The sequence below is a fragment of the Ranitomeya variabilis genome, chromosome 1 (genome assembly GCF_051348905.1).
Source record: "Ranitomeya variabilis isolate aRanVar5 chromosome 1, aRanVar5.hap1, whole genome shotgun sequence".
NCBI lineage: Eukaryota > Metazoa > Chordata > Amphibia > Anura > Dendrobatidae > Ranitomeya > Ranitomeya variabilis.
This window is the reverse complement of record NC_135232.1, coordinates 328,228,290-328,244,534: the sequence shown is the minus strand read 5'-3', so window position 1 is coordinate 328,244,534 and position 16,245 is coordinate 328,228,290. Positions and strand designations below refer to the sequence as shown.

The 16,245-nt window shown below is 44.4% G+C and overlaps 1 gene segment (V, D, J or C); it reads right to left on the bottom strand.

Moving 5' to 3' along the window:
• Positions 1-546: 546 nt before the first annotated feature.
• LOC143795423 (T cell receptor alpha variable 4-like) lies at positions 547-1,029 on the bottom strand. The segment is given in 2 exon segments: positions 547-914; positions 993-1,029. Coding segments are annotated over 2 exon segments (405 nt in total).
• Between the last annotated feature and the right edge of the window lie 15,216 nt (positions 1,030-16,245).

Sequence of the window (16,245 nt, the reverse complement as noted above, 5' to 3'; positions counted from 1 at the left end):
AAACAAGGGGTACCAACAATTTTGACCACGTGTGTGTATATAGCATCCTCTAGTTATATGTATAGTGCTATGATATATAAAGAGCTGTACATAAGGGAAAAAATGTCTTTGTCATTTTACATCTGGAGATTTGCACCAGTTCACCTGTGTGATAATAATGTCAACAATAAAGAGTCTACAAATAAACGGCACCAAGGTCTAACCCTAAGTGTATCCACAAACGATCCTTAATAATGTCAACTATTGCATGATCTTTGAAGGGAATGATGTGACATGTCTTGTGATACATTGGGTGCTGGGGGCCCATGTCCTGTAAACTGCACTGGGCCCTGGCTACACTTAATCTGGCCCTGGTTGTACATATGTATTTCATGAATATTACGTATTTCTGTGTTGTAAGTAAACTAGTGTGGGAAATTCTGCCAGTAATTTTACTAATTGGCCTTCAGATATCCATAGGCTCAGTACTGGGGCCCCACTGTAGAGTGATGGATATAGTGTGCATACTACACCACTGAGAAATACACATGATGCAACTCCTTTCATCTAGACAGAAATGTACAGTGCGTTCTCAGAGCGTTTACCAGTAAAATATTGTACAGGCAGGAAATCTGTGTGTAGCTCTGTGTCACTCCGACCACACAGATACACAGCGCTGTCTTCAGGCTTCACATCCCGTATATAGAGGACACTGGACTCCTTGTCTTTACTGAAGATCATTTTATACCTGTTTTCTTGTAGTTCAATGTCTTTTAAAGCACGGATAAGGAATAGTGGACCTTGACCAGGAAACATCCTGTACCACAAGACGTATTCAGATGAGAGAGAAGCATGGGAGCATGTGAGATGTAGGTCTTCTCCAGAAATACTCTCATGTCGGGGTATCTGTATAATATTAGATGTGCAGAAAGAGCCTGAAATATAATAACACATGTCAAACAGTCATATATCATCTACTCCTTAGGTAGAAAGCAGTTAGAGTCCTCACTTACACAATAAGATGATGAGAGCAGCTTTTAGCCACGACATCTTCTGTGTGATAAATGAAGTACCGTACTATGACTTCTGGCATTAGGTGTTTCTGACGTCCATCTGGCACAAACCCACCCACTAAATTATCAAAGCCATACTGGAAACTATACGTGAACTATGATGCCACCTAGTGATTCACTCACAGTACTATGATAAAAGAATGATCTGCTGAAACAAAAAAGCAAAGTCTCAAACTTGTTTAACCCCTTAATGAGATGTCAATTTTCCAATTTTATGCTTTTGTTTTTTCCTTCTCTTTTTCCAGTAGCCATACATTTTCTATGTTTCTGTCAATATAAATACTTATTTACATAGTTATATATAGGCTGAAAAAACACTTAGGTCCATCATGTTCAACCTTTCTCCACCAGTCATACAGTACATTCGCTATTGCTTGATTATTTACAACCACAATGTCGTTTGCTGTGAGAAAAGCATCCAGCCCTTTTTTCAACCCCTTCATGACATTTGATGTACCTACAGTTGTGTTCAAAAGTTTACATACCCCAGCAGAGTTTTTCCTTTCTTGGCCTTTTTTCAGAGAATATGAATGATAACACCAAAACTTTTTTTCCACTCATGGTTAGTGGTTGGGTGAAGCCATTTATTGTCAAACTACTGTGTTTTCTCTTTTTAAATCATAATTACAACCCAAAACATCCAAATGACCTTGATCAAAAGTTCATATACCCTTGTGATTTTGGCCCGATAATATGCACAGAAATTGACACAAATGGGTTTGAATGGCTACTAAAGGTAACATCCTCACCTGTGACCTGTTTTCTTGTAATCAGCGTGTGTGCATAAAAATTGGGATCCAGACAGACTCTTGCATCTTTCATCAAGCCACTGATGTTTCTGAATTGTGAGTCATGGGGAAAGAAAAAGAATTGTCAACGGATCTACGGGAAAAGGTAATTGAACTGTATAAAACAGGAAAGGGATACAATAAGATATCCAAGGAATTAATGCAAATAAGGACATATGCACACTCATTGTATTCACCATGTGTCCATGTGAAAAACCCACAGACATGTCCCTTCTTTTAATGTACAATGGACAAAATACGTGCACACTTTTGCCACACAAATGACATCTGTATGTCATCAGTGTAACACGTACCAGCGCCTGGAAAAAAGCAGTACAGTCCACGCTGTTCCCAGGTGTTGGGTGCTGAATCTAACTCTCATCATCCTCGCCTAGTATCTCTGCGATTAGCGAGACCAGGCAAGTCTGATGATAGTTGTAGTCTTCGGCCAGAGCCACTGTCTGTGTATTGAGCGTATTAAATAAATAAAAACAATTTAAATATTTGTATACAAAAATAAACAAAAAAAAGTATATATATTTGGTATGGCCATATCGGGAACGACCCAACCTATAAAACTGTTCCATTAGTTAACCCCTTTCATGAGCACCACAAAAACAATAAATAAAAAACGATGCTTTATCATCATAGAACAAAAAACTAATGAAACGTGATCAAAAACATAAATGTAAATAAAAATGATATAGCTGAAAACTTCATCTTGTCCAGCAGAATCAAGCCTCCATACAGCTCCATCACTGGAAAAAATAAAAAAGTAAAGCTCTCAGAATAAAGAGATGTAAAAATTATTATTTTTTTAAAATATTTTTCATTGTGTAAAAGCGCCAAAACATAAAAAAACTATATAAATGTGGTATTGCTGTAGTCGTACAGAAACAAAGAATAAAGCTACCTTATCAATTTTAAAGAGAACCTGTCAGCAGGATTGTGCACAGTAACCTACACACAGTGTCAGGTCGGTGCCGTTATACTGATTAAAATGATATCTTGGGTGATGAAATCCATCTTGTGGTTGTTGTTTAATCTTTATTTTCCGTTTTGATTTAATGATATGCTCGTGCTCCGGGGCGGCCTGTGGGGGGTCTTCATGTGGTGCTCTGCTTGCATATTCATATGTATGGCTTCTGACAGGTCACTGATCCCACAGTGACCTGCCCGCTAATTTACATAGGGAATATTATATATATCTTGGGTACAAAAAACCTTTTGCGCACAGGTGCCGGCTTTGGCTCCTGCGCTGTAGCCTGCTTGCATGTGTACTGTGTATATAATTAATTTGCTGTTCTCCTGATATTCATTAAAAAAAAATCCATTTGAAAATGGCCATTTTCTCCAGTCACCTTCCACGACAGCAGCATCAGAGGTTGTCCCCCGCCCTAATGGGGGACAGGAAACACAAAGAGGTTAAATACCCCTCCCCTTCCTGCAAACAACAGTGTTTTTCCTGTCCCCTATGGGGCATGAAGAGGTTCTCTGATGGTGCTGCCGTTGCCGGCGATCTGGAGCACCCTAAGCTTACCTACTCAATGCAGGGCATCTGAGGTCGGGGGCACTGCTCTCCTCCGTGGGCGGCTCCCGTCTCCATGATCTCCATTTGACTCGGGACCTCTCCCGTCCCTCCTGCACCTCCCTGGGGGGGTAAAGTGGGGCGGTGATGTGCGGCCGGGGTCCTCTTGCAGCTCCACGGCGTCCTCCTCTCCACATGCCATCTGGTTCCAGAGTCAGCGCGGACAGGAGGTAACGTTAAGCCGAACTTCCGGTTCACTTCCTGGTGCATTCCAGGGTGGAACGCACGCGCTCCCGGCACACCTCGGGTGTACAATGGAGGTACTTGCATGATTGGGGCGTTCCCTTCAGGGTTCCCCCCTGATGACCTGGGAGAGGGGGAGCACAAACATCAAAAGCTGGGACCTCAGTTATATAAATCCTGGTCAGGGGATGCCTCCAGGTAAGGCCCATTATCTGTGTCCATCTGTGACTGCTGACAGACTGACCATGGACAGCGACAAACCTTCCCTTTCTGCCTTTGCAGAGCCCAGCGTCCACCCTCCTACTGTAAGTAGTGGATGAAGGTCCCTTGTTATCTGGGTTATGGCTTTATGAACCCTGCTCCTAAGAAACAGTGCCCAGCTGCAAGTGCAGTGTATGTGCCAGGCTTCCCTCAGCATATAAGAAGCTTTAGCAGCACTGCACTGATGATGTGTTACATGCCGAACAGCCCTCCCTGTTGGACAGCATCAAATCCCTCATCAGGCAAGAGGTTCAGTCCTCTATGTCCGCCTTTTCCCAGGCCCCTGTACCACAATCCCCTCCTAAAAAAAAATAAAAGGAAGATGGCACCTGTGGAATCTGATTCAGACTCGGACGAAGTCCGTACCTCTGGTTCGGAGGATATTTGGGAGAATGAGGGTTCCACTTCCACTCCCAAGGATTAGTATGGTGAGAAGCACCATGGGGGGATGAGGAGGAGGAAGTGAGATGCTCAGTGCAGGATGAGATGTTTGGGGGGTTGAAACCTAAAAAAATCAAGTTTTTCCCATACACGATAACATCCAAAGCATTATCCTTCAGGAATAGGCTCCCTGAGAAGGGCTTGGTGTCCCATCAGATTTAAAAAATCTTTTCCCCCTAGACGGAGTTTGCTCTTAAGGAGAAATTCCCAAAGTGGATGTGCAAGTGTCCATAGTGGCTAAGAAGACGGCTCTTCCTTTCGAGGACTCGTCTTAGCTCAAAGATCCCATGCATCATAAAATCAAGATCTTACTGAGAAAAACCTGGCACACCTCCACTAATCTGCTAAAGATAAATGGGGCTTCCACCTGTGCCTCCAGATCTCTATTTCGCTGGCTCCGTACACTAGAAGACCACCTTACTCATGGAACTTCTAGGGAAGAGATACAGTTAGGTCCATATATATTTGGATAGAGACAACATTTTTCTTATTTTGGTTATAGACATTACCACAATGAATTTTAAACAAAACAATTCAGATGCAGTTGAAGTTCAGACTTTCAGCTTTCATTTGAGGGTATCCACATTAAAATTGGATGAAGGGTTTAGGAGTTTCAGCTCCTTAACATGTGCCACCCTGTTTTTAAAGGGACCAAAAGTAATTGGACAATTGACTCCAAGGCTATTTCATGGACAGGTGTGGGTAATCCCTTCGTTATGTCATTCTCAATTAAGCAGATAAAAGGTCTGGAGTTGATTTGAAGTGTGGTGCTTGCATTTGGAAGGTTTTGCTGTGAAGTAAACATGAGGTCAAAGGAGCTCTCCATGCAGGTGAAACAAGCCATCCTTAAGCTGCGAAAACAGAAAAAACCCATCCAAGAAATTGCTACAATATTAGGAGTGGCAAAATATACAGTTTGGTACATCCTGAGAAAGAAAGAAAGCACTGGTGAACTCATCAATGCAAAAAGACCTGGGCGCCCACGGAAGACAACAGTGGTGGATGATCGCAGAATAATCTCCATGGTGAAGAGAAACCCCTTCACAACAGCCAACCAAGTGAACAACACTCTCCAGGAGGTCGGCGTATCAATATCCAAATCTACCATAAAGAGAAGACTGCATGAAAGTAAATACAGAGGGTTCACTGCACGGTGCAAGCCACTCATAAGCATCAAGAATAAAAAGGCTAGACTGGAATTTGCTAAAAAACATCTAAAAAAGCCAGCACAGTTCTGGAAGAACATTTTTTGGACAGATGAAACCAAGATCAACCTCTACCAGAATGATGGAAAGAGAAAAGTATGGCGAAGGCGTGGTACAGCTCATGATCCAAAGCATACCACATCATGTGTAAAACACAGCGGAGGCAGTGTGATGGCTTGGGCATGCATGGCTGCCAGTGGCACTGGGTCACTAGTGTTTATTGATGATGTGACACAGGACAAAAGCAGCCGAATGAATTCTGAGGTATTCAGAGCCATACTGTGTGCTCAGATCCAGCCAAATGCAGCCAAACTGATTGGTCGTCGTTTCATACTACAGATGGACAATGACCCAAAACATAAAGCCAAAGAAACCCAGGAGTTTATTAAAGCAAAGAAGTGGAATATTCTTGAATGGCCAAGTCAGTCACCTGGTCTCAACCCAATTGAGCAGCATTTCACTTGTTAAAGACTAAACTTCAGACAGAAAGGCCCACAAACAAACAGCAACTGAAAACCACTGCAGTGAAGGCCTGGCAGAGCATCAAAAAGGAGGAAACACAGAGTCTGGTGATGTCCATGAGTTCAAGACTTCAGGCAGTCATTGCCAACAAAGGGTTTTCAACCAAGCACTAAAAATAAACATTTTATTTAAAATTATTGAATCTGTCCAATTACTTTTGGTCCTTTTAAAAACAGGGTGGCATATGTTAAGAAGCTGAAACTTCTAAACCCTTCATCCAATTTTAATGTGGATACCCTTAAATGAAAGCTGAAAGTCTGAACTTCAACTGCATCTGAATTGTTTTGTTTAAAATTCATTGTGGTAATGTCTATAACCAAAATAAGAAAAATGTTGTCTCTGTCCAAATATATATGGACCTAACTGTACTTGACTCTTCCCCCTCCTTCAGAAAGCTGATGCTTCTGCGGAATCTGAATGTGTAGCAGCAAAATCCGCAGTCTTCTCAAACTCAGCTAGGAAAGAGCTCTGTGCCTGAAGACATGGAGTGGCGACGTAACCTCTAAGGCTAAGCTTTGCGCCATTCCCTTTCAGTGACACTATGTTTTTGATCGAGATCTCGATGAGATTTTAGGAAAAGCTATGGACAAAAAGAAATCGCTCCCTGAGCAGAAAACCTTAAAAATTGGTTTTTTTCGCCCCTCCCAAGATCGGTCTTCCCAGAGGGAATATAAAGGGAAAGGCAAATTGGGCCATTGGAGTTATCCAAAGGGTGGTAAGGGCAAAAATATTCTTGTCCCCCATCACCAGCAAACTCCTGACAAACGATGACTGCTCTCCTGTCGGGGCTTGACTCTTGGGCTTCCTCACTCAGTGGCAATCCATCTCCACGAACCAGTGGGTCCTCCGTACCATTCAGGATGGGTTGAAACTTGAGTTCAAGAGTTTTTCCCCCTCAGTGCCTGAGAATTACCTCACTACAGAGTCTACACCTTCAAGACTCCTTACTGTTAGATCTTCAACGTCTGCTTCAAGCAAAGGTGATCTCTCGAGTACCTTACAGGAGATAGGCAGAGGGCACTGTTTTTGCCTATTCCTAGCCGAGAAACCCTCAGGGAAGCTTAGCGTCATCATCAATCTGAAATCCCTGAATCACGTGATCATATACAGACGATTCAAGAAGGAGTCTATCAAATCCGCAATCCCACTCATTGGACAGGATTGAGTAATGGCTACAATAGATCTGAAGGATGTCTATTACTATGTGCCAATCCACTCAAATCACCGGAAGTTCTTCAGATTTGCAGTTTCCCATGGTCATCAGGTCAGCCATTACCAATTCAATGTCCTCCCGTTCGGCATATCATCAGCGCCACGGGTATTTACCAAGATTATGGCAGAAGCAGTAATCTTCTTTCATTATCAGGGATTTTGCATCATTCCGTATCTAGACGACTTTCTCGTCGTCACACCATCTATCCCTTGTCTAAATTTAGATGTGGCAAAAACCTTGGAGATCCTGGAATCCCTGGGCTGGATCCCAACTTTGGAGAAGTCGGATCTTCATCCTTCATCAAGGAAGAAATTCCTGGGAATTCTCTTGGAATTCAGGGAAAAGAGCATCCTTCTTGCCCAAAGATCATCAACTCTATCTTTTTCAGAGGATCTCCAAGTTCATAGACCAGAGGGCTCATACCCTGAGGGACTCAATGTCTATCTGGGGTCAGTGAAAACATGCATCCAGGCAGTTTCCTTGACTCAAGCCCATACACGAGTCCTCCAGACTCATGTTCTTCTGTCTTGGAAAATGCATAAAAATTCTCTGCCAGGAGAGTTCCCCTTCTCGGTCATGTGAAGTCTTCTCTTTCATGATGGCAGAGGCTGGAGCTAAACTACCGGAACCTCCAGCGGGGGGTCAGCTGGAATCCGCTTCCCCTGAAGATACTCCCTTCAGACACCAGTCAGAGAGGCTGGGGCACTGTGGTAGAGAGAGCCCACTTCCAAGGGTTATGGACCCCAGATATCAGACAATATGACCACAGTGGCCTATCTCTGACACCATGGAGGCACGAAAAAACGCCAGCTGGAAATTAATCGCTGCATGAATTTTTTCCTGGGCGGAGAAACGTCTGTCCATCACAGCAGTCCATCTAAAGGTGTCTGCCAATGTCCAGGCAGACTTCCTCAGCAGAAAGGACATCCATCAGGGGGAATAGTGCCTGGGCCAAGCAGTCTTTCTATCCCTTGTGTCGAGATGGGGAATTCCGGATGTGGATCTATTTGCCAGTGGCCAGAACGCGAAGGTGAGGACGTTCTTTTCCCTCAGTCCCGCTGATGGAGCACGAGGAATAGATGCCTTTTCTCACCCTTGGAGGTTCAATCTGGCCTATGCCTTCCCACAGAAGGCCTCAGCGAGAAGTCTGCACCACCAGGGTGCAGGTCACCCCCTGTAAAGGTTTAGACTATTTCTGGGAAGACCCAGATGTCTGACTGCGCTTGTCAAGTCGAGAACCTGTGCCCTAAGCTGATCAAGACCATTTGACCAGACATCGCCTGTAAAGTACTAAACCCCAGTCCTTTTCGCTCCAGGCCCAGGAGACATTCACTGATGGTCAAGCAGCAAAGATCTGCAAGGAGATGACTAGAGAGGCACGCCTGTGATTGCAAAGGAATAAGTGAGCAGGGCCATCACATCCAGTTTTAACATATGGTACCTGGGCCAGCCGGAGTCAGGACAAGAGGTTGGGAGGGGGCCAGCTGGTGTGTGGGAGAATCAATACACTTTAATAGACTTCATCATAAAGACTTGTGGCCTAGCAGGAAAAACTGGTGACCCAAGTAAGGGCCAGAAAGAACCTACATGGTAACTCCTGTGAATGGGTGTACTGCCTTCGTGAAGAGGATATATAAGTGAACTTTTTCAGAAAACGTTTGTCAATTTCAAATTCGACACAAACATAGCTCATTGACATTCGTGTTTGGAATTCACAGCATTTTTCCTCAAAGTCGGCAAAATTCAGGCACAGTTCGGTAAATAATCCTGTGTCAACTAATGCTTTTGTTAGGACTTTGGCTACGATAGTCCTGCAGTATGATGTGTGGGTGGAAAGTGTTTGATGAGGGGAGAGGGTGGAGACAGGTCAGAGAAGTGTCGGACTGTTATAATTTTTTTTCTTAATTTAACGTGTGGAGATTCCGTCAGCCAATCAGGGGGCAGAAACCATCCACAATGTTTAGACACATAGGCTTCTGTTATTGGCTGCTTAAGTCACATGCCCCTTTCCATATAAAAAGTAGACGTGGTTTTGGTGTCGCCATTTTCTCAGTGTAACAGCGCAGCGAGGTTGCTCCTGCTGCAAGTAGTCAGATAGTTAGATATGCGGTTTATTGTCAGCTAGCTTAGCTAGATATGATCCTGTGTGAAATTGACCTTGCAGCATCCAACTCGTTTGTGCTACAGTGTGGGCCAGAGACCAGGCCACATTTTTTAATCTAAATCGTTTGTGCTAATATTGTGGTGCAGGCCAAAGGCCACATTTTATAATCTAATTCCTTTCTGCTGATCATGTGGTCCAGCCAGGAGTCCACAATTCAGAATCTAAATAGTTTGTGCTAATAGCGCGGTACAGCCAGGAGTCCACAATTGAGAATCTAAATAGTTTGTGCTAATAAGGTGGTACAGTCAGCAGTCCACATTTGAGAATCTAAATTGTTTATGCTAAAAGTGTGGGCCAAAGTCCAGGCCACATTTCAAAAACTAAATAGTTTGTGCTAATAGTGTGGTACAGCAAGATGTTCGCATTTTAGAATTTGGTTTGCACTATTAGTGTGGCACAGCCAGGAGTCCACATTTTAGTATCTATATCCTTTCTGCTAATAGTGTAGTCCAGCTAGAAGTCTGCATTTCAGAATCTAAATAGTTTGAGCTATTAGTATGGTACAACCAGGAGTCCACATTTCAGAATCTAAATCCTTTCTGCTAATAGTGTGGTACAGCCGGGAGTCCACATTTCAGAATCTAAATAGTTTGTGCTAATAGTGTGGTATAGCCAGGAGGCCACATTTCAGAATCTAAATAGTTTGTTCTAATAGTGTGGGCCAGAGACCAGGCCACATTTCAGTATATATATAATTTGTGCTAATAGTGTGGGCCAGAGACCAGCCACATTCCACATGATTTACATTAGTGCTAACAGTGTGCTGCAGGCCGGTGACCACATTTTCGGATCTAAATCATTTGTGCTAATAGTGTTGTGGAGGCAGGAGGGCACATTTTCTAATCTTAATTCTTTGCGACAATATTGTGGTGCCAACCAGAGACCACATTTTATAATCTAAATCCTTTCTGCTAACAGTTTGGCCCAGCCAAGAGTACACATTTCAGTATCTAAATAGTTTGCGCTAATAGTGTGGTACAGCCAGGAGGCCACATTTCAGAATATAAATAGTTTGTGCTGGTAGTGTGGGCCAGATACCAGACCACATTTCAGAATATAAATTGTTTGTTTTAATAGTGTGGGCCAGAGACCAGGCCACATTTCCTAATCTAAATTGTGTGTGCTAATATCGTGGTGCTGTCCGGAGGCTATATTTTCTTATCTAAATCGTTTGTGCTAATAGTGTGATGGAGGCAGGAGGACATATTTTCTAGTCTAAATCGTTTGGGCTAATATTTTTGTGCAGGCCAGAGGCCACATTTTCTAATTTACATTTTTTCTGCTAATAGTGCTGTTTAGTAATATACTCAAACTCACAGAAAAAATATGGGTGGTGGATTCAGTACCCAGGCATTTGACTATACTGACCATGGGTAAGATGTTTCATTACTAGATATACCGCTATTGCTTCATTTTCCCTATATGGGTGCTGGTCACTGTGACAGCCTTTGGAGTATGCACTATTTTATGGGCATCCAATGCTTTAACTGACACTGATGTTATGTGAATGCTATTTGGATTAGGGTGCCAAACAGATATGCAGCTTATATGATTCGTAGTGGGTTATACTAGTACCATGGATTTGGTAATAATTGTACAAATTTATTGGTTATGCCTGGGATTTACTTGTTTCTAAACTAGGGCCTCTTTTCTGTTCTATTTTTTTGTTATTTTTGTGATTTACTGTGTGAACATTATTTATAATAAAATGTACAATTTTTAAATTCTCTTCGTGTATGGAACTCCATTTTCTTTGTGTTCTAATAGTGCTGTTTAGCCTGGAGTCCACATTTCAGAATCTAAATAGTTTGTGCTAATAATGTGGTGCACACAGGAGTACACATTTCAGAATCTAAATAGTTTGTGCTAATAGTATGGGCCAGAGACCAGGTCACATTTCAGAATCTAAACAGTTTGTGCTTAGCATGTGGTGCAGCCACACTATCTCACAAAAATACAGATTGTTAATTTACTGACAGGTAACTAACAGGTGTGAACCTAGGGTTGTGAAATAGCTGGCTAAAAGAGCAAAAGGGCACATCCAACATGAGTAAGAAAAAGTGAGATCATTATTTAAGGGCAAATAGGCTTGGTGTTCAATGTATACATAGGTTAGGTTGTAATGTTAAGGTACCTTCACATTAAGCGACGCTGCAGCGATAGCGACAACGATGCCGATCGCTGCAGCGTCGCTGTTTGATCGCTGGAGAGCTGTCACACAGACCGCTCTCCAGCGACCAACGATGCTGAGGTCCCTGGGTAACCAGGGTAAACATCGGGTTACTAAGCGCAGGGCCGCGCTTAGTAACCCGATGTTTACCCTGGTTACCAGCGTAAAAGGTAAAAAAACCAAACAGTACATACTTACATTCACATCCCCCGGCGTCTGCTTCCTGCACTGACTGAGCACCGGCCCTAACAGCAGAGCGGTGACGTCACCGCTGTGCTGTACTTTCACTTTCACTTTACGGCGCTCAGTCAGTGTGGGAAGCGGACGCCGGGGCATGCGAAGGTGAGTATGTACTGTTTGTTTTTTTTACATTTTACACTGGTAACCAGGGTAAACATCGGGTTACTAAGCGCGGCCCTGCGCTTAGTAACCCGATGTTTACCCTGGTTACCAGTGTAAAACATCGCTGGTATCGTTGCTTTTGGTGTCAAACACGACGATACACGCTGGTCTGACGACCAAATAAAGTTCTGAACTTTGTTCAACGACCAGCGATATCACAGCAGGATCCTGATCGCTGCTGCGTGTCAAACTAAACGATATCGCTAGCCAGGACGCTGCAACGTCACGGATCGCTAGCGATATCGTTTAGTGTGAAGGTACCTTTACTGCAACCTCTACTGAACAAACACATTCTAATCCTATCCAAAGATAAATGACAACATCTGTCACTGGACGGCTACTTGACTCCCTTAGATTGGTAGCCGCACAGCCATATGCCTTGTAGACGAGGGCCAGAAAGAGCATGTGCTCCAGTGGATGGTTATTGCTGCATCAAGTGGCCTCTCCTCCTCTTCTTCCAGCTTAACATCATACAAAGTACAATCCTCAGAGGTGGCACTTCAAATACCCTTGTTTCCCCACTTGTCACAACTCTCCAACCACCCAACTGACTGTGGGGAACCATGGATGGGCGAGTCGGCAGAGCTGTTCACACATTCTATTTAATGGACATCAGAGGTCTGCTCCAAAGAATCACTGAATCAAGAGGTGGAAAGCATCTGCAACAATGGCCATAATTTTTTTTCAGTTGGATTCAGGGCTGTACAAAGTAGGGTCCAAGCAGAATCCATACCCTTAATACCAGACGTTAATACCCAGGGGTGGAGATGATCCTGATGAGACTCAGATACCTGAGGCGTATGTACTGTGCTGTCAGGGCACGAGAGGAGGAGTGTGACTGTCAGGACAAGGAATGGGAGAACATAGAAGATGACAATTACTTTGTAGATCCCATTTGGTGTGAACCCAGAGGCATGTAGCTGAGTAGATCACCATAGGATGTGGAGGAGGAGTAAGATGAGGAGGTTACATCACAGGCATGGAGTGATGCAACCATGATAAGCACTGCGCCCTCAGCCACAACTCTTTCTGTGGCCAGCAGCGGTGGTGAGTCTGCAGTTTGCAGGAGTGGTAAGGGTTGCCTAGCCTGTGCCTTTTTTTGAGACTGCAAAGGATGAATCAACTCACTTTATCTGCTAACTTTGCAAAAAATAAGACTCAGTAGAGGCAAAAATTACAAATTTGACTGCTACTTGCACAAGAAAAACACAAGAAAACACAAGAAAAAACAAGAAAACCCTAACCCTAACCCTAACCCTAAACACAAGAAAAAACAAGAAAACCCTAATCCTAACCCTACCCCTAACCCTACCCCTAACCCTGACAAGCCACCCCCCACCATCAAGGTGATAATGGCATCCAAACCCTAACCTACCCCTAACCCTAACCCTGACAAGCCACCTCCCACCATCAAGGTGATAATGGCATCCAAACCCTAACCCTAACCCTACCCCTAACCCTAACCCTAATCCTGACAAGCCACCCCCACCATCAAGGTGATAAAGGGATCCAAACCCTAACCCTACCCCTAACCATAACCCTAACCCTGACAAGCCACCCCCCACCATCAAGGTGATAATGGCATCCAAACCCTAACCCTACCCCTAACCCTATATGACAGTCAATACTCTACGAGTTTATATTTTTAGTACTCTATAGCAATACCGTATATCTTGGGGTGTCCACATTGAACAAAGCTTTTTATTAGAAGAATGTCCTGGTCACCAGGTCAACATAATAGCCAATTCCTATGGATCCCTAGGGTTAGGGTTAGGGGTAGGGTTAGGTTTTGGATGCCTTTATCACCTTGATGGTGGGGGGTGGCTTGTCAGGGTTAGGGTTAGGGGTAGGGGTAGGGTTAGGGTTAGGGTTAGGGTTTGGATGCCTTTATCACCTTGATGGGGGGGGGTGGCTTGTCAGGGTTAGGGTTAGGGTTTGGATGCCTTTATCACCTTGATGGTGGGGGGTGGCTTGTCAGGGTTAGGGGTAGGGTTAGGGTTAGGTTAGGGTTAGGATCCCTAGGGTTAATAGGGATCCTAACCCTAACCCTAGCTATTTCTGTTTATAGTGGGTTTTCTAGTTGATTTTGATGATTGGCAGCTGTCACACACTTCTCAGCATGCGTTTAAAAAATGCAAACGCAGGAAAAAACGCATGTAAACGCCGCAAAACGCCGCATTTTTTTTTCTGCATGCAAAAACGCATGCGTCTAAAAAACGCGGCGTTTTGCCGTGTTTACATGCATTTTTTCACCACATGCGTTTTTTTTTAAGACGCTGCAGATCAAAACGCAAGTGTGAAACCAGCCTAAGAAGAATCCCCCCACCTCTGTACTGAGCAGTCTGGGATCCCTGCAATCAGGCAGTGTTTAAATTAAAATGCCTTGGAGATCGCAGTCACACAGCTCAAGTGTTTTGGACAGTTATCCAGGCTGAGTTTGAGCAATGTCTGTCTCTACCAAACCTGGAGCAGGTAGGGCCATGTGCAGTATTGGTGGTTGCCCCCACGCTGGGGCAACCTCATACACGTGTCTTGCATGGCTCACATCCTCAACCTGGTGGTATAGCAATCTCTCAGGCACTATGCTGGCCTGGATGTGCTGTTGCAGAAAGCATGGTCGCTGTGTGTTTACTTCTGATGTGCGTACCCTGCAGGTCATTGACTTGCATCGCAACAGAGGTCTTTTGGCCTACTGGTTAACCATTTGATATGCGATGTGCTGACACAGTGGAATTCTATTCTGCACATCTTGCAGCGACTCTGGCGGCAGCGATCATCACTGGTGCAGTATGCCCTTTTGCATAGTCTGGACCAAAGCAGTACAGATGTGGTGCAATTGGGGAGTAGGCACAGATAAAGGACCTCTGCAATCTTCTGCAGTTTCAAAATGGCTACTAAGATGGTTAGCGCTGAAAATGTCATCATCAGCATCACTATTACGGTCATCTACATGCTGGAGCACACTTTGAATGCTGGAGAAGGCGGTTGTCCTAGAGAAAGAGGTGGAAGTGAGTCACCCAACCAGGGCCGCGGGGTACTCGGTACCGGGTCCGGTCTTAAAAGGGATTGTGATAAAGTCTGTCGTGATGCCACCTGTGGTGTTCGTTCAGTGGGGACCGACGCTGCCTTAAAGGGGTCCTCTGGGGGATGTTGTTGCAGCAATGATGATGACACTTCCCACAGGTGAAGCGGGGTCCCCAGGGCTCCCAAGGTGTATGGCGATGATGGTGTATGCCAGTCATTAAGTGGAGGACACAAGCTGTAAAGTCTTTACCTAGTTTACTGTAGATGTAGCAGGCCTCAGTCCAGGGTACCAGGTACAGGTGTAGCTAGGGTGTGGCCAGCTTGGAGGAAATTAGGGAATCCCTCTCCCAGGTGAGGTCCATAAGCCTTTCCAACTAGTGCTGTCCTATGAGGTCCCTGCTGCTTGAAGCTGTTTAGCAAAGTCCTCTTTTCCCCCTGCCCTAAGACAGGTACCTGCACGACGGGCAGCTTGAGCCATTTGTTAGGGCTGGCGGAATGCACCGAGTATATTTAGACATTATTATTGGTGTGTTTGCAGCCCGGGGTCCACCTTGCAGGAGACCAACCTGCTGCTAGCAAATGGTGGCACAATATGGCGGTAGAAGTAAACTCTGTTACTTCACAGAGTCGCACAGAAGGGAAAATGCTGTGCCCTGTTAGCGTCACAGGTGAACACAGCTGCCTAACAGAGCAAAAGCAATCAGTGGTCAGGGAGTAGCAAGCACACAAACACCTCCTCTCCGATGGAGCCAGAATTCTAATGGCTTTACACCAGCCCTGAATTCACCTGTCAGGACTCTGAACATTTTTTACCTTTTGTGCATTACTGCCCTTTTCCAACATGGCGTCTTTGGTATCATGTGCACTTGTCTTCCTGCTATAAAACTCCACCCCAGCCTTCAGTCTGTGCTAGATTATTCTTCTTTGCATCCAGCTCCTGATTACTCCCTGGCCTTGCACCTGCACCTGCTCCTGTGAACCTGTGTTGGAGATCCTGCCACTCTGCTCTGAGTTCCTGCTGCATACACCAGTGTTCAGTAATCCTCCTTCATCTGCTGCTCGGGTTACTTCCATCTGCATTTGCTGGACATGTAAGCTGTTTCTGCTCTGCAAAACCTGAGACTATTAACCAGACCTCCCTGGTTGAGCTAAGATATGATTTGAACTGCCTAATAGCATATCTATCTGTGTCTGGACTAAGTCAAGGATCTATTCGTGTCAAGTTTCCTCAA